Source organism: Toxorhynchites rutilus, chromosome 3 (genome assembly GCF_029784135.1).
Source record: "Toxorhynchites rutilus septentrionalis strain SRP chromosome 3, ASM2978413v1, whole genome shotgun sequence".
Lineage (NCBI taxonomy): Eukaryota > Metazoa > Arthropoda > Insecta > Diptera > Culicidae > Toxorhynchites > Toxorhynchites rutilus.
Window position 1 is genome coordinate 275,526,250 of NC_073746.1, and position 18,192 is coordinate 275,544,441.

Consider the following 18,192-nt stretch of genomic DNA (forward strand, 5'->3'; position numbering starts at 1 on the left):
GACTGCACAACCTTTGGCCCGTGCATCTGTAAAGAGTGTGTGTATGTATTGCCGCGACTAAGTAAAAGTTTATCGATCGGATAGGAGGGATATGAAACGGGGACACATATATAGGAGCGTTGTTGGAATCAGATGAGTGCTGATTGATAAGGTTAGTTGGACTTACTATGACCTTGGATAATAAAACACTGTGTGAATCTACAAAATCTTTAAAAAAAACAGAAAAAGCGATATTTTCTTCCCAGTATTGTTATATACTACACCTACACACAAAAAGATAGAAGCATTCAAGTATTACTTCTCAAAACTTGAAGCAGTAAATGAAGCTGTGAAATGATGTATATCCCATCTTCATGCGTTGGTTTTTCACAAAGTTATAGCGTTTCTAGAATCACTTAAAAACTTCGACTTCGTGTTTCATTTCCATATTTTTTGTCGAGTGTAGAATCAACGACATGATATTGCATACTAGGAATAAGATTTAGAGGCTTAGTTTCATTTAAAAATTATTATTGAAGTATTATTTGAATCCTATTAACACTTTTTCCAAGTTACACCGACTATTACCGTAATGGGTATACTTATTACGAAACTTCAGGAACAATATTACCATAATAGGTACATGGAAGTGGCATTTTCAAACATGTTTTTTGTAAAATTTAGTCAATTAATCATCGAAACATCAGTGACAAACTTCAAAAACAGAGCTCAAACTGCTAGAAAAAGTATACTTTTGTATACTTTTGAACTAATAGTGTATTAATTCGCCAAGTTCTGCAAGTTGGTGACATATGTCCTTCATAATTGGTACACTTACCCTAACTGTTCAGGTTGAATACCATACACGGGTGGCAGTACAAGTTGGAAAATTTTCTAACATTGGGTTAGAAAATCACGATTAATTTGATTAATTTGGTCCCATCACGATTAATTTGATAAGCGCCGATTACGCTTTTAGCCGCTCCCAGCCATCAGAACTATCCAATGAAGGAAACAGTCCACCATAACAATGGTGTTGCCGAGTGGCAAAACACAGAAACTGCAACGATGTTGAATGACTGAGATATCACTCCCACGTATACTTCAACCAGCAGGGAATAACCGCCTGTCAGCTAAGATTAAAAGTCTGCACCTTTCTTCACCTATCCATAATTCAAACAAACTTCCCAACTATGTTTGAAATGTGTGTGCTCCGGAGTCCGGAAAAAAAAGTGCGAGGTCCATACGTGGGCGAAAAGCTTTTCACCGATTTGTTTTTGTTTAAACCGAGCAGAGGCTAATCTTGTTAGTGTTAGCTTAAGGATGCAATGGAACACGTTCACGTTTGCCCAGTTCCGTCCGCACTCGTTGGCTTTTGTCCAGGTTTACGACGGGCTTTTCTCCCCAGCAGAAGAAGCACCATTGCCTGGCAGCTTTAGGTTGGCCATTTTGGTGCCGCTTTTTTTTGTTCTTGGCTTTTTGTATATCAAAGTTAAGCGCGTGACGAATGAGAAACTACATTTGCGTGACAGAGGAAATGTATCCTCGGAGACATGTAGGACTTACTGCGCTTTCGGGGCTCGATTTCATCTGCCAAGCTGACGGAATGAACATGCTGCAGGGCCCTTTTGCATTTCAGATAAAAGAATGTAACAATAACAATAATTGTCTTTGAGCGTGTGCTAACATTGAAAAAAAAAACAATACATTTCTGCGTGTCGTACGTGTTTCCCAGGAAATATTGATGATCGAATTTGGTCATCGATCGGCCGTCACACGATTTGCCGTTTCCATAACTGTCCGCGTTCATTTCAGCAGGTAATGGCAATCGTTAGACGCGAAATGGAAGCAACAAATTGGTCACGCTTCGCCCTTGCCTGTCCCGTTTCCTCGTTTTGTCCGAGCGTTAGCATGCAAACAATGGGGAAATGGAAATGAAATCACTACTAGTGTACACTATTCGGAGAACTTGTGGATTACAAGAGGGTTCATCAGCAAACAGAGCGATTTTTTTAACGTTTTCAACATTTTTTTCCGTCCACTCATTTATTATCCATGAATGTGCAAGCTTTTAGATATTTGATAATAGGTTAAACCATACATTCAAAAATTAATATTCAAGCCACCCTGACTGCAACCGACAGTAAAAATAGCAATAAACCGATTACGAATATAGCACAAAAAAGTATATACTCGACCACCCGATTCTGATGGAATAATTTAATAATAACATACCGAATCCGTCTTTTGCACGAACAGAAAACATTGCTCATAGTGGAGTTCCCACTCTCCAATCGCGACCAGCGTAGAAGTGAAACAGTTCAAATCGAACCGGGAAGCCCCGGTTCAGCCATGTAGATGCAACAAGTGTTGTCAATCTAACGCCTTTTGGCGCCCTAAATACCCGATTATAATGTCGTCTGGTGATTATGTAGCCAACTTGAACACGTTGAATATGTTCGACAAGTCGGATACAACAACAAATGTGCCCTTTCTGTCGTCGACTTTTTTGTCAACCGAGCTGCTTTCCTTCGACACCCTCAATGTAACGAGCTCCACTGTGGCTATTGCAACACCTAGTCAGACCCCAACGTTAATAACAACCGAAGAGTTCGTCGTCCTACCAGGTATTGTTCCATCAAAGTGCGAAAGTCACTGAGTGTTGATAACTGCTTCTAACATTTCTATAACGCTAAATGAAATCTTCGTTCTTTTTTACGATCCTCCCGTAGGGCCAGAGGACGTGCTGCTGTTCAACAGTACCAATGGACTCTATCAGCAATCGGTAACGCTAACCGCCCGGATGTATCCGATTGAGGCCACCGCGGCGAAGTCAATCTGGGGCTTACCAACGCTGATCTGGGGTATCCTGATCGGGACCATTGTGATATTGAGTGTGATACTAGCGACACTCTTCTTCTGCTGTTGGTTACAGCCGAGAACACGCAAACTGCTCAACGCGGGTTATTACGTCGGGAGCGGTGGTGAGTGATTGGTACCATGAGTAGAGTAGCATTATCTAACACATTTCTCTAGTATCCCACAGTTCGATCGTGCCGAAATCGCAAACCGGTGAGTCCAACCAGCTAGTAATGCCCTTATCCATTGGAATATGCCCCCCACAGTATAGTGCACCTCCTCCACCTACCGGAAGCAAGAATAACAGCGGCAGCGGCACCAGCAGCAACATTCATCACAGCAACCAACAGAGCTGCCCTGCACCATCAACCGGCATCCCATGTCATCCCAGCGGTAGCGGTAGCAACACTGCTGCATACAAATACAGCAATTCGCCCCAATTTTCACACCAGCAGTATCAACAGCAAAAACAGCAGTATCAACATCACCATCAATGCATACACCATCAACAGCAACAGCAGCAGCAACAACAACAACAGCAACAATATCATGCGCACTATACCCACATCCAACAGCATCAACAGCAGCAACAGGGTAGTCCGTATGCACCAACACAACATCAACAAACTCTTCAGCAGTACTACAATCAGCAACAGCAACAGCATCAACAGCAACAACAACAACAACAACTGCAACATATGCAACAACATCAACACCAGAAACTGACACATTATGCGCATCCCACTCAGCAACAGGCACTCCAGCACCAGCAGGAAAGGTAAATAGTGAAACATATTTCTTGTGATCGCGTTTTATATTTAATGTCTTATTCACCCATCCTAATCAGTTGGAATCCCTCGGAAGTTGATAGAGTTTTATGTTAACTTTTTCTCAGAGCTCTGCCTTAAGGGTAATTGCTATTTAAAATGTATGTTCAGTGTTCAGGATGACGTGGGATGATAACGCTGAAAAACTGATTGAATCCGAAAGAATGGTTGAAATAAATCCTTTGTTATCCGCGGTAAGGATGCAGAACGACTTTCTTTTGTATCGTACGGGCAAAACTCACATTCACATTCGTTCTAGCACATCATTTGCATCTCTCGTTGACGAATGGGAACAGTTTGTTACCTAACACTTAATTGATGAATTTTACGTGTGCGAAACGTTTTTGTACCTTTCGCCGTACAACGACGGTGAAACCATTGTTGCAAACGTATCCTGCGATCCAAAACTTCTCAAAGTAATCGGTATGCTGAAGCAACAATTTTGTTTCAAAAAATAAATATTGTATTCGAATGGCCTTCATTTTGGAATAAATTCCGACATATCAAGCGAACACTTTTCTACATCATCTGTTTTCAGACCCGGCGAAATTCGTCTCGCCCACAATTGTTTTTTGACGTAGTACTACGTCTTTCATTCAGAATGCCAAATCAGAAAACAGGTCACGTTTTTATAAATTAAAGTTAACACTAATAACTATATTTGCAGCGAACGAATTGATTCTCATACCGAACGAATCAGAGATTCGGAAATAAGATTTGTTTGATATGCTATTTGTTACATTACAATCCTCTGGTTTGTAAATGGCTTACACTGATGAAAACTAGGAACATTCCCATTTTCCCATACCCGCAATAAGGAGTAACTTATATAGTCGCGATAAAATAAGTAGCAAAGAGAACATTTGCTAGGGTATACGAGGTATGGCTATTAAATAACGTGACTGCGCGCCTGGACGATGCCCTAGAAGGGAGGGGGGAAAACGAAAACGGTTCGGTAGCTTGAAGTGTCTACTATAAACGTATGAAAACACGTTTTTGTTACTATAGTAGTTTGCACTGCTGCTCGGTTTGAATGGAACGTGGTTTGTAGTGCGCGTCGGAAATCATGTGTGCCGAAAAACACGAACAACAATGCACCTGCCCATAACGCGCTCTCGGTGAAGCAAGTTTTAGCCGATAAGGACATTCCAGGGCTCGAACATGCAACGTACTCGCCAGATCTAGCCCCATGCGATTTTTTTCTTTTCCCCAAGATCAAATCCGTGTTGAAAGGTACCCAATTTCAGTCCGTAGAAGAGGCGAAGGAAAAAGCGACGCGACTTTTGAAAGCCATCACAAAAGAAGAGTTTCAGCACTGCTTCGAACAATGGAAAAAACGTATGGAAAGGTGTGAGAGGAGCCAAGGGGACTATATTGGAGGGGAGCATATGGTTGTACCGTAATTTTTAAAATATAACCCTTTTTCGTAACCAGTCTCGTTATTTAATAGCCATACCTCGTAAATAGTGGATCTCTGTTGAGGCAAATGTTCAGTCTCGTTCTATACTCAAAGCAGCGAACATCGCTTCATTTCTCCTTAAGCTTAGGACGCTACCAAATATGTCACTCGCTGATGTCTCTGGCATTTCAATTATTGCATCGAACTGACACCATGACAAAACAGGCAGGTTAAAGTTGTGGGCCATACAATTATGTGAGGAATCATCAAGCTAGACCATCGTCAGGTCACCAAGAAAATAATTGTCGTTCTGGAGTTTTGCATGTGATTTAGTTTCACTTACTCAAACTTTGACCACTTTGTGCCACTCTCCCTTAAGTCCGATTGAGCTGAAATTTGGCATAGAGTGTTTTTTCGAGGTGGCGAACATTTTGTATGGGGTAACTTTTTGAATTTTTAAGATCGGTTTTTTCCAATACATTCATTGGAACCCTAATGTACACATTATAGCATTTTGAATGCGAGTCGTTGAACATTTGATGAAAGAGAAACAATTAATCAGAATTTTGTTAACGCAGCGCGAAAATTTCGTAGTTTACGTGAACAAGTGTCTGTAAAAACTTCTGCTCCCTTTCCTGAAGCAGTACGATTGCTGTTTTGGCCAAATTTGACATCTTTCCATTTCAGAACAAAGACCGTGAAGGTTCATAATGACTGTCTGGAGCGAGAAGCAGTTGAAGGCAATCTGGCGTTCTGCGACGAACAAAGTGGACCATTGGTAGAAGTTAAAAGTAAGGCCCGTCAAAACGGATTTGATCAACCGGAAGCTAGGTGTTTTTTTCTGTACTATAGTGACTTTCAACACTTTTTGGTTGGTTCGTCACTTTAGTTCCATATTTGGAAGAATTTCCGGGGTGAAAATTGAGTTCGTGCCCTTTAGCGTGAGAGGTACGGATGTTACCACTACGCCAGATCGCCTCCACGATTAGGTGATTTTGTTCTGTATTTATGCTGCTGATTGAATGGTAAATAATTAGAATTTTTTAATAAAAAAATAATCAATTTACCCTCAATCTTATTTCACCAAATTTTAATCGTAACACCTTTTAAAGTGAATCAATACTGTTTGTGACAGGTGAATTTTATTAAAATCAATAAGATATACACCTTAAGGTGAAGGTGGGGGAAGCCATTGTAGTCGTATAGGTAAAAATACGTGTTTTCATGGGGTAATAGTGTTTGTGAGAGAAGAGAAAATCACACAGTTTGTTTTGATTTTTGTACGTAAATAGATCAATTCACTTATCAGACTGTGTGGCGTTTCACTGACACGAGTCTTAGAATACATTTGAAAAAAAATAACAATTCAAAACTGAGAAAAAATGTACGAACGATGTGTTCCGATGAACAATTACAAATATAAATATATATATATAGAAGGTGTATTTGCGTATGAACTAAAATTCTGATCATACGCGAGCGTAACATGAGCAAATTTATAACACATGCGAATTGGGTCTCTTTTGGTATTGTTCTTCCGCACAGTAACTCGTTGTTGATAATTCCTTAATATTTTCCTTTGTTGATCGTATTTTTTACACATATTCACGTTGGAGAGCTTTAATCCTTCTTCGTCGACCGAGGCATTTTAATCGAATGTAATACTTTTCTGTTTACTATTATTGATAGCAGAGGCATCCGTGGCAGTGTTCCGAGCTCTGCAATACAATTTTCTTAACCAATGTTAAAGTTGCTGAACTTACATTATAGACCCATTAATCGTAAAAACAATAATTGTACTCATATCAACACAATTTTATTTTATTGATCTCCATGACATGAAACGCCATGACCCAGGAATAACATTTTATTGGGTGGTTATCATAAGGCTGTTTCGATGATGTTGTCTGGCATCAGTGTCGAAGAAAATACGATGCTTCTACCAATACCATTGCGGAAAATTTTAAAATGAAAATTTAACCTTCAGAGCACTAGCTCGAGTTTTCCGACGTTTTTCACTATGAATTGCGACGGCAGATGAAAATTAAATATCTTGTGAGTAATCGATTAGAGTTTGGTTGATATTACTTGATGGATGATGATTACTTGATTAAAAACGATCATTTTCTTCATACTGGTTCACCAAATTATTGAATTTCGGGCGAGTGGTGAGGGAGGAAGATAAAAGAAATGAGCGCCATTGTGGCAGCCATTTGTGGCTTTCTTCCACATTCACCTTAAGTGCTTCTTGAAGAGGTGCGACTGAACGAATTTTCAAGTTGTTCTCGATTCATTGCTTCACATACACTTGGAAACTATACAATGTAATCTGTTAAAATTCATACAATGTAAACGTTGTTTGTGGAAAATTGAATTATTCTACTTCATTTGTACGATGAGCTATGAACAATCGTAGATAGTCTTTACAGTCGCTCATCGTGTACGTCATTGACAGAAAAAATATGTCGTTTTTAGCCATGTTATTTTGTGAAGGTAAGTATTCATAGACTTCTGTTTTATTAACGTTCATCCGTACGACGTCAATATTTTCAATTATCATGTCCCGTCATAACAATCGGTCGCTGATAATGTGGATTAATTTGTACGCTCATTATATTTCAAATTAGTTTTTGCACACATTTACGCATTCATTATTCTCAATGGCATGCAATTCATTATTTTCAGAGAGCAGCACCAAACTCAACAGCATCACTACCACCAACAGCAACAACAGCAACAGCATCATCATCATTACCAACAGCAGCAGCAGCATCACCAGGGCCAACTGGTGCATCACAAATCCATGTGGGCAATCAATCCGCTTTATGCCTCCAGTGGGGGTAAGTAACGGTGCATGATACACTAAACCGTTCCCATGGAACAGCCAATTTTTTTTACTATTTTTTCTTCCACCCACTCCCACAACCGCAGTGATAAATGATGGCACCAGCGGAGACGGCAGCGGCGAGAATGACGACGATGGAGGCAACACGTCCTACCGAACCCGATCACTGCCATCGTGGGGCAAAAACAAACAGCGGCCACTTTCGAACGCGGACGATCTGGAAGAACTGTACGCGAAGGTAGGTAAATCCGGGGTTTCTATTTAAAAAAAACGTAACGCATTACGCGGAAGGGAAGCAAATGTGGTGCTGTTAGGCGTCGTTTTGCTACAATGTTTGTGTAGCATTGTACGAGAATAAATTCTCTGTTGGGTCACAATCAATACAGGATTCTCCAATTCAGTTACAGGGAAATATTTTTCAGTTGAACAGCATGCTTTAACCATTATTAGGCCAAGCGTTCAAAAAAGCGAACAGCAACGTTGATAATTTTTCATGGCTTTGGAATCCATCCGTATGGAAAGGTATTGGCATCAAATGATAACTTAGTTTATTAGCTATAATGATGGGCACCAAAAAATCCACCCCGAAATGGATTTTTTCAAATTTTTCGGTATTCCAATAAATACTACGTAATTAGTAGACCATTTTGGCCAAAATCACCCATAAATACTCAATGGGAATCAAATCGGGGCTTTGGAGTGGCCTCACCATTAGTTTGATCAGGGCCGATTGGAGGAATGCTCCTGTTTTCTTCCCAATATGCTTCGGGTTCTTATCTTGCCGGAAGGTGTAGTTCCATTTTCAGCGTGGATTCTTCCAGGTTCTCGCACAAAATGTCGATGTAGCCATCGGCAGTCATAATCCCGTTGACCTACGCTAAGTTTCCCATGCCAACCCAGGAGTAACAGCCCCACACCATGATGCTGCCTCTGGAGGTCCTGGCCAGTGTTGCCACACGTACAGATTTACATGGAATGGTACGGATTTTTTCGTTATTTTTTGTACAGATTCTGTACGGTACAGAGTACAGATTTTCGTCAAAAAGTACAAATTGGTACAGTTTTTTTTCCATTTGTGAAAATTCTTACATTTGAACAAAGCAGCATTGAGGTACATGACGACTTTTACGCCACAGTATCGCTTGGTGCTGCTGATCATAAAAGCATTATCAAGCATTTTCATTTTCAACTGATCAGTTTCATAAGACCGAAATTCCTTGCAAGGATCGTCTGAAAGGATTCGCGTCGGACGGTGCGACGTATGTTTTGCCCCAGATCAACAGATTGAATCGTTTGTTCCCGGCTGAAAAGCCTGAATTCACTACATTAAGAGCTGAAAGATTTTTATTCGAACATTATCACAAATATCTGCGAGGAATCTTACGTTGTTTTAATGTCCAATGCTATTAAATATGAAGATCATTTGACAAGCGAGAAGAATTTTAGGTTGGAATAGCAACAGAAGAAATTATTAGAACAATGGCAGATCATTTCAAATGAAACACAGCGAAAGGCAGATCATTTCAAATGATATTTGTCACAGGATTTTCGTGGAGCTGAACAAAAAAGAAGAAAGATTCGATTTTGATGATTGGACGCTCAAGTCTACGGCAATGTGAATCCCAGAAAATGTTCCAATTAGACTAGCATTAACGTTGTGTTAGAAGCGTTTCTAGGATTCTACAATGGGAATGTACAAGTTGTGGAGAATTAATTCTGTAGCCTAAAGAAAAAAATACTCCGTAAGGAAATCACGATTTCAGAAAACGAGCATTTGCAAAGATGATGGACAGAAATTGGATGCCTAAAAATAAGTGATAATTGGTCAAACATCGTGGTGGCCGAAAAATTTGAGAAAATGGTAGTATGCAATCTAGATTCAAAAAAACTATGTATAAGCATCATCAAACACACGAATGACTTGCAAATGTAATTGTAGTGTCTGTAGTAATTGAATGAGTATTTTTTTAAAGCTAATAATGATTTTTTTTATGTCATACCCTAAAAGTACCGTCATCCAGGGGCAAATTGATCACCGGGGTGAAATTAATCAAACGTATTGTTGAAAACAAACATAAATTTCCAGAGGTATTATGCAATTAGGTTTTAAACTTTTTTAATCTGACATGTTCAATAATCATCTGAAGGTTCTTTTTGTCAATGGTTCTCAACGAATCACTTATTAAATTGCATGCAAATTAACATTTTTCTGGATAGCTTTTTGGTTTCCATTTTCAACTATGGTAAAAACATATTTTCAATACATCAAAACAATATTTACAGATGCTAAACATGTTAATTCACTTCTAGCCGATACTTGATGAGTTGAAAAAGTAATCAAATACTTGTTGTTACTATTCAAACAAGTGAAAAAAAAACTATTTTACAAAAAAACACCACGAATGACCAGAACCGAATCCCATCATGCGACATATCGATCGTCTTGGTTTGTCAAAACTAGCTCATTGGTGACCATTTTAAGGAGTTTTGGCTACATTAGGATAACCCGAGTGGTCTCCGAATGACATGCAGATCTGTGTTCAAATCGAGTTATGGAAAGACATAACCACACCTTTCGATGGATTAAATCAGGTTTTTGTAACCTCAAACCCTTAAAGTATCATTAAAATGACCGTAGGTGAAGAACTAATTGAATGTCTATACATTTTTGTGCATATGATACTAGAAAATTCTGAAAAATATAGATTGATCAATTTCACCCTGAAGCTACATTTTAAAATTTTCTGTTAGAATCCGGAATCCCAGATCATTTTATACCAGCGGTCGTAGTAGGCGTATCTCAAAAATGTTGACAGTAAATTGTGTGGAAACCCTGTAACTTTCGACGGTGAAAGCGCTGAAGGTGGCTAATTCGGCAGTAAATGATGAACTGAAACATTTTCGTAAACGCGCAAGTGTTGTTCTGATGGATCAGTGGACGGATCTCAGTAAAACACACGATCGGAAGCTGACGTTTAAAGTAATGAGATAATTAACGCAAACTCTCGGACTACGACATCGCCACAAACACAACTTTAACCAACGCCCAAATCCGGAGAATCCATATGCGAAAAGGTTATCGAAATGTCCGTGCCTGCAAGCAAACAAACAGGACCCTGAAGCAAAATTTGGAAGCCAAAAGACCACCTGTGCATTGAAAGTTTTACAGCAAGGTTTTGGCAAAGTACGAAGGATGCTTGCTGATGGATGACGAAATGTACGTAAAGATGGATTTTGTACAGCTGCCAAGCCAGATATTCTAGAAGGGTACTGCTAGACGAGACATTCCCAGTAAACTTAAGTTCGTTTTCGCTGATAAATATGCCAGGAAGTGCATGATTTTGCAAGGGATTCGTAGCTGTGGATAGAAAACCAAGGATGTCATCACAAACAAGACAATTGACTCGAGAATGTATAGAAAAGAGTGCCTGCAGAAACATCCAGTGAAGTTTTGGCCAGATTTGGTAAGGTGCCTTTATAGTCCAAGGGTGCTTCAGTGATCCCCGTGACAATAGAATCGATTACACTGAAAAAGGCCCCAATCCTCCCAATTCCGCACAATCGAAAAATATTGGGCGATTGTGAAGCGTAATTGCGGAATGTGTGCCAAAGTGACTCGGGATGCTGCAGACATGAAGAGATCGTGGAATAAAATGGCTGCTGATGTTGACCAACAGAGAGTCCAAACTTTGATGAAGCGTATCCGTAGAAAAGTATGAAAATTCATCAACACTGTAAAGGAATAATTTTTAAAATAAATTATCTATATTTTGATATAGAAACATTTTTTGTACCTTTCACCAATCCCGAGATACAAATGGTTTTATGATCCCGGATTCTAAATGAACAAGCTTTAATCAACAGTATGATCATGAGAAAGATTAACTTCATCTTCTAGTTGAACTTTTCAATCATTATTTATTTATCTTACCCAAACAGCAAAACAAAAACGTAATATAAACTATATTTCTTAGTTCTTTATTATGCTTCGATATAACGTACAATTCGATACAACGCACAATTTGAAAGTAAAATGTACGTAATATCGAAGTTTCCCTGTATATATAATTTTACTTTACTTCGTCTGTATTGGGGGACCCTGTATCAATGCCTCGCTTCATTATAAACACAGATTAATTGCAGAATTTTATCTCCACATTAAAGGTTAATTTCAGCAAGAAACGACGCAACCGCATGCGGAACGACGAAGCGGCCATTATCGCCTTGTGCCGATCACGTTCTCAGAATCTTTCCTCACTTCCACTGGCCGACCAGGATGCGGTAGTGATCTACGACGAGCGAACGGCTCTTTAAATTTTGGGCGAAACCCTTTCGGGTAACAATCCTTAGATAATGTAAATCGAATGTGTAAACAAAACAAAAACAAACATTTTCCTTTTGGTGTAGAAAAAGAAAAGTTTGATCCGCGCTTCAAGTGACACAACAGACATTTGTAAATGATATTTAGTGTGCATGTTGATGGTTTATCGAAAAATTGGCTTAGCTGTCTCAGTGGGTACAACTTTTTACCAGTTCTGTACGAATCATAGGGAGAAAAATCGTTTTAACAAGCTTTTTTCTACTTTCGAAACCAATTGGAATCTTCCGCGCTAGCAAATTGAACACTATGTATTTACGTTTTCCCACGGAATGCCACAATTGGCCACCGAAACGAACATCTCCTAGAATCTGAAATTTAGTCGTTAGTAGTTTGAAGAAGTTTCCAAAAATGGAATATCATAGAATTGAGAGAAAGTGAATGTTGTTATTTATAAAAGAAATTGACATATTTCGACTACTGAAAAATAACGTTTACAAAGACTGATAGATTTCCCCTTGTGAAGAAGAAAAATAATCACTATCATAATAGAGAGAAAGACGAAACTAAAATAAAGCCTATTCACATTTAGAAACCCGAGAACAGGAGCTAACGCATAGAGAACATTAAACAATATCAGAGAGACGATAACTGTTTTTTACCATACTTCCGGAACAACTGAACTTTTAATACGCACCGTTCTTCCTCCGGTCACAGAGAGCTATATAACATATAGAAACGAAACAACTCAAATATATCATTTCCTGTAAAAAAAAAACACACACATGCCGCTACAAATCTATGAGACGAACACAAACAAATTCTACCAATGATTGCAGCTTGGGTACCTCAAACCCAGCGTATTACGTGCATAAACGTTTAGTCAAATCTAAGTCATTTAGTCTAGTTCTGTTAGTAGGGGATCGGGAAAACGTAGTGAAATTGGGATACTTAGAACAAACAGGCGTATATCGTTGCTTTCATTCGGCCATATTAATTGTTAACGTATAATTAGACGGAAGAGTTGAAAAACAAATATTGAGAGAAGCTTGATGATGGGTTGAAAAAATATAATCTAAGGCTTTTTTCTCAGTTCTTGGCAAGATAAGTCACACATTTGGATTTTTTTTATTTCGTTAAAAAGATTATTTGAAAAGCTTGTATTCCTCGTTTGGAATGTTTGAAAGTGACGAGAGAAAATAGTATTGTTTGTGGATGATAGAAATAAAACAATAAAAATCAAGCGAATTGAACATTTTCTCTTCCATGCCTCTAAAGCAATCCGAATTTAAATGAGCAATAATATTGTTTCACGCAAATTGTTAAATTGAAAATCGTTCTATTGCTGAAACATTGTAAATTCCTTATTCAAAATAGATCACAAGCCGAGATACACCTTCAAGCGCGAATTGTTTGCTTCCACTTCCGTTTGATAGTGCACCAGTTGTGCAGGTTGGAATTATTCGTTTTTTTTTCGATGAAAAGTACACAGTTTTCAGGAGAATCTCAAAATACTCTCATTCGAAGTAATCCTCACCCATCTCTTGAATTCATTTCCAATAATTTTTTTTTGTTTCGACGAAAACCATTCGCCGATCCATTTTTCGATATCTTTGTATTCAGTGAAGTACTACTTTGAAGCAAAAAGTCAAAAATCTAACATTGAAGCAAAAATGTGATAATCTAACGGGGCCAGATTTGAAGAATACGTTTCCCAGTTGAGTGATTTATCACATTACGTGTCTTCGGATCCATTCCGTTCTGTTTTTTTTTCCATCAATCCAAAGTTTAAATTTATCATTTGTTGTCGGTAGCGCTCTGTATTCAACTGGTTCTAGTAGCTAATGTACACTGTATTTTCTTGGCCCCACCACACATTGAGCTTCGTTTTTCGGCCGAAACGATTTGACTTTGCAGTAAATATTGCAGTTTCAGTAGGTGAAAGCCATGATTTTTTGCACTCAGGGCTCTGGAAATAACGTTATAACAATCAAACGAGGTACCACGACCGCTTTTTTCCTCATATTGAAAAACCAAAATAGCGAATAGCAATAGCAAATGCTCTTTATTCTGAACGACATTTTTAATACGTTGCAAAGTCAAGTTACTTCATTTTAGAAATTTACGATGTTTGTTTATTGTACGCACTTGAAAGCAAGTTTCGGTCGTGATTATTCATTTTTTTTTTTTTTAGATTCAGTTCAACCATATATTGATGTGTGACCGAGTAGTGGTCAGCATCAGTATATGGTAAGAAAGCTAGAGTTTTGTATACTTAATAGAAAATCTTCGAAAAAATTAAGTTTGCGTACAGGTTATACAGTTTATTAATACTGTGGGTAATGGCGATGAAATCGATATCATATGAAGTTGGCTAATTTAATTTATTATGTAGGGTCCGATACGAGAAGGATTTGCAGTATTTTTAACGCAACACATGCTGCTCATCGTTTACCTAGTTGAAAAAAAATTAAAGTTACAACACTTATACCATTTTTTATTCTTATAGCCATTTTTCATAATACATCGTAAAATGATGATTTTCTAACCTTTTCAGCGTGGAATCCGGGAAATTTAGGGAACTTCGGATTTTTCTAACAAATTTAGACGAATTCCATATCAAAAATCAAAACATCAGCATTTTACTCGCTCCGCCATCTGGTTGTAAATCTAACTTCAATTCGTCAATAGCACTAACATATTTGATGTCAAATAAAAAACGACATAACGGGTCTTTGATTAAGGACAACTTTTTTTACGTAGAACTACGCCTCTCATTAAGGGTGCCAAATCATAAAACAGATCACGTTTTCATGAAATAAATAGAATATTGTTGAATAAAATGTATAAATTCATGTTAGTGGCGTGGAATATTTATTGAATATAATGCATAAGATCATTACCGGACTATTCTTATTTGATTTCAGTCCCTTTTGTAGCTGGATTGAACGGATCCACATATTAACTATTCGTCGATATATTCGTCGTTAGATTCATACGTTCAAATGTAAAATATAAATTTTTGACTTTCGTATAGTTATTCGCTAAATATAATGGTTATACATATACACACTTGTGAAAGAGTTTCACTTGTGGAAAAATTGTGAACAGTAAACTATAAACTAATCGGTAGCTTATGGTTATTTTTGACAAATACAGTTTCGGGGAAACTTTTTTATAATGGACAATATCGACAAGAAAACATGAAAAAGAAAAGGAAGTTCCTAGAAATCCTTTGATATCATCTTTTTATGCCCCATCCAGAAAAAGGCATTGATTCTTAGTTTACCAAGAAAAAAGAAACAAAGAATATTAGAGATATGCAAACTTTATATTCCAGAACCTTTATCATCTGATAATTATGTAGAAGGTCGTTACACATTCTTCTCTTCGATAAAAGACCCGAAAAACACGCAACAACTGCATGAAATGTAAAAAATATGTTTTTTCGAGCATGCAGTTATGCTATGTTCTGATTCTTACTCCAATGAAACCACAATCGATTAATACGTTTTTATGTTATTTTATAGCTCTTTATACTTCCATGAATTATATTCAGTTGCTTACTTTCATTTAATAACAGGGAAAAATTCGAATTTCGTTATTTGTGTTGGAGTATCAAAAATACTCTACTTTAAAGGAGGCTAAATTAGATGACTATTAAAACATAATGAAGACGAAGAAAACATATTTTTTGGAGTTTTTTCATTCAATCATACCCTCTTCTTCAAATGAATTTGGCAGCCTGAAAAATACACAATGGCAACATTACAGAGAAGTTCAGTTTTCGGTCTGTGACACCGTGCGCGAGTATACGTGTTATGATTTTGCACGCGAGTACAGGAGGGTTAATAACAATTTTTTTCCGCTGACGGATTCTGACGATTTGCATATCAATCGAATCGGATTTCTCTAAGGTTTTTTTTGATATGCTATACATTACAATCCCATAGTCTGGAAATGTTTCGAATTGATGAAAATTGGAAGCATTCTCATTTTCCCATATATTTGTCTTGTTCATTTGTGTGCTTACCTAACCGTGCCGTCAATAATAAGCAACTTATGCAGCTGCGAGGATAGAAACAAAGAAGGGGATAACGGGATAACGAGAGAATATTCTCGACGTAAACTTCATCCATGCACAGTAAAAACGGTGTCGCCAGCGCTAGCGTATGAAACACATGTTTTTTGAGATATTGAGTTCAAATATATTCTGATTGTAGTTTAACTCTTTAAGAATCAACTTTTTTTATGAATGAATTTCGATTTCGGTCATATGACCACCCGGTCCGTTTACAGCGATCGATCGGTTGGGCCATTTCCACTAAATTGAGAATTTCGCGTTGGATGTTGTCTCTAAGCTCTTCTGAAGTTGCTGGCCTGACTTGACTTAGTCCCATAAAAAGAAATCCAATGGCGTCAAGTCGCATGACCGAGACGGCCAATCGACAGGTCCATCTCTCGAAATATGATGAAAATGTTGATTTTGATAAAGTTTTGACATTGACAGATCATCAAAATGTTTTGAAGATTCGAATACACAAAACTGTCAAGTCACTAATGGATGACCCCATAGTTAACCTACAACAAGCCAATCTCATCATAAAATATTCTCCAACTGATGGTTCTTGTAGGAAATTTTCTCTACTCTTCTTCTTCTTCTACTTTTCTCTACTTGTGGACCGATCTCAACCAAATTTTGGGGTTGACCCTCATTGTTTGCTTAGAGAACCCCAACCATACACATTTTTGAACAGACCGGATTCCCCCTTAAGCTGCATTATAAGAATGCATACTATGCACACGGTTGGAACAGCGGGGAGAAGCTATAGCGCTGGAGTGGCCAAAGCGTAGACCGCGAGTGACTGGTCGCCCGTGTAGTTTTTTTCTTGTCACAACAGGAGTCGTTCCCAAAAAATATTAAAACAAAAAGAAAACGATCGTTGGCTCCAAATGAATATTTTGCAGAGTTTGTTTTCTCGAGTTTTTTCGAGATTGAATTCGAAGTCGAAAACTCGATCATTTCAAGTAAATGATTTTTTTTTTTCACTTAGATGAAGAGAACGCTGCGCGGGCGGCTAAGTTGCGCAGTACCACTCGTCAGAACGTGGAAAGACATCGACAGAAGAAGATGCAGCGTTCCCAAATCTTCCGGGGGAAAAAGCGCTACCTGGAGGAGGCGGAGTATGCAGAGTTGGAGCAGCTGCATCGGTCTCAGGAAACACGAAAGTTATACCAGAAGCTCAACACATCCCGCAAAAGCTTTGTGCCGCGAGCCGAAATGTGTCAGGATAAGAATGGGTGTATTCTGAAAGACGATCATGAAGTGACGGAAAGGTGGAAGCAGCACTTCGACGAACACCTGAATGGCGGAGCAGAGGACCATGGCGGCGGGGAGAACAATTTCGTCGGTGGGACAAGCGTGAAGGAGGTGCCAGCTTCATTGATAAGCGAAGTTAAGGACGCCATCAACCAGCTGAAAAACAATAAATCCGCTGGGAAGGATGGCATCGGAGCGGAGCTTATAAGGATGGGCCCGGAGAAGCTGGCCATTTGTCTGCACCGGCCGTTTGTGAGAATTTGGGATGCAGAACAACTGCCGGAGGAGTGGAAGGATGGGGTTATCTGCCCGATATACAAAAAGGGCGACAAGTTGGACTGTGAGGACTATCGTGCAATCACCGTCCTCGATGCTGCCTACAAAGTGCTATTCCAAATTATTTTCCGCCGACTATCACCAATTGCGAACAGATTGGTGGGAAGTAACCAGGTCGGCTTCGTTGAAGGACGGTCAACGACGACGAAGGACGGACGATCAAATTTTTACGTTGCGGCAGATCCTCCAAAAAGGCCGTGAATACAGACTCCCCACGCACCATCCGTTCATCGATTTCAAAGCAGCGTATGATACCATCGACCGCGAAGAGCTTTGGAAAATTATGGACGAGAACGGCTTTCCCGGGAA

The 18,192-nt window shown here is 38.7% G+C and overlaps 1 protein-coding gene across 6 annotated transcripts in view; it reads left to right on the top strand.

Moving 5' to 3' along the window:
* Positions 1-13,480, top strand: part of LOC129774867 (hybrid signal transduction histidine kinase L-like) — a 97,820-nt gene extending 84,340 nt beyond the window's left edge. For 3 of the 6 annotated variants that reach the window (XM_055778897.1, XM_055778900.1, XM_055778898.1), the window contains exons 2-7: positions 2,239-2,606; positions 2,712-2,963; positions 3,016-3,616; positions 7,750-7,904; positions 7,996-8,147; positions 12,074-13,480. In XM_055778897.1, the coding sequence (XP_055634872.1) occupies positions 2,393-2,606; positions 2,712-2,963; positions 3,016-3,616; positions 7,750-7,904; positions 7,996-8,147; positions 12,074-12,223 (1,524 nt within the window). In that variant the 5' untranslated portion in view covers positions 2,239-2,392 and the 3' untranslated portion in view covers positions 12,224-13,480. Of the gene's footprint in view, positions 1-285; positions 2,607-2,711; positions 2,964-3,015; positions 3,617-7,749; positions 7,905-7,995; positions 8,148-12,073 lie in introns of those variants that run through there. The other 3 variants (XM_055778901.1, XM_055778902.1, XM_055778896.1) reach the window with 2 other exon arrangements.
* The last annotated feature ends 4,712 nt before the right edge of the window (positions 13,481-18,192 follow it).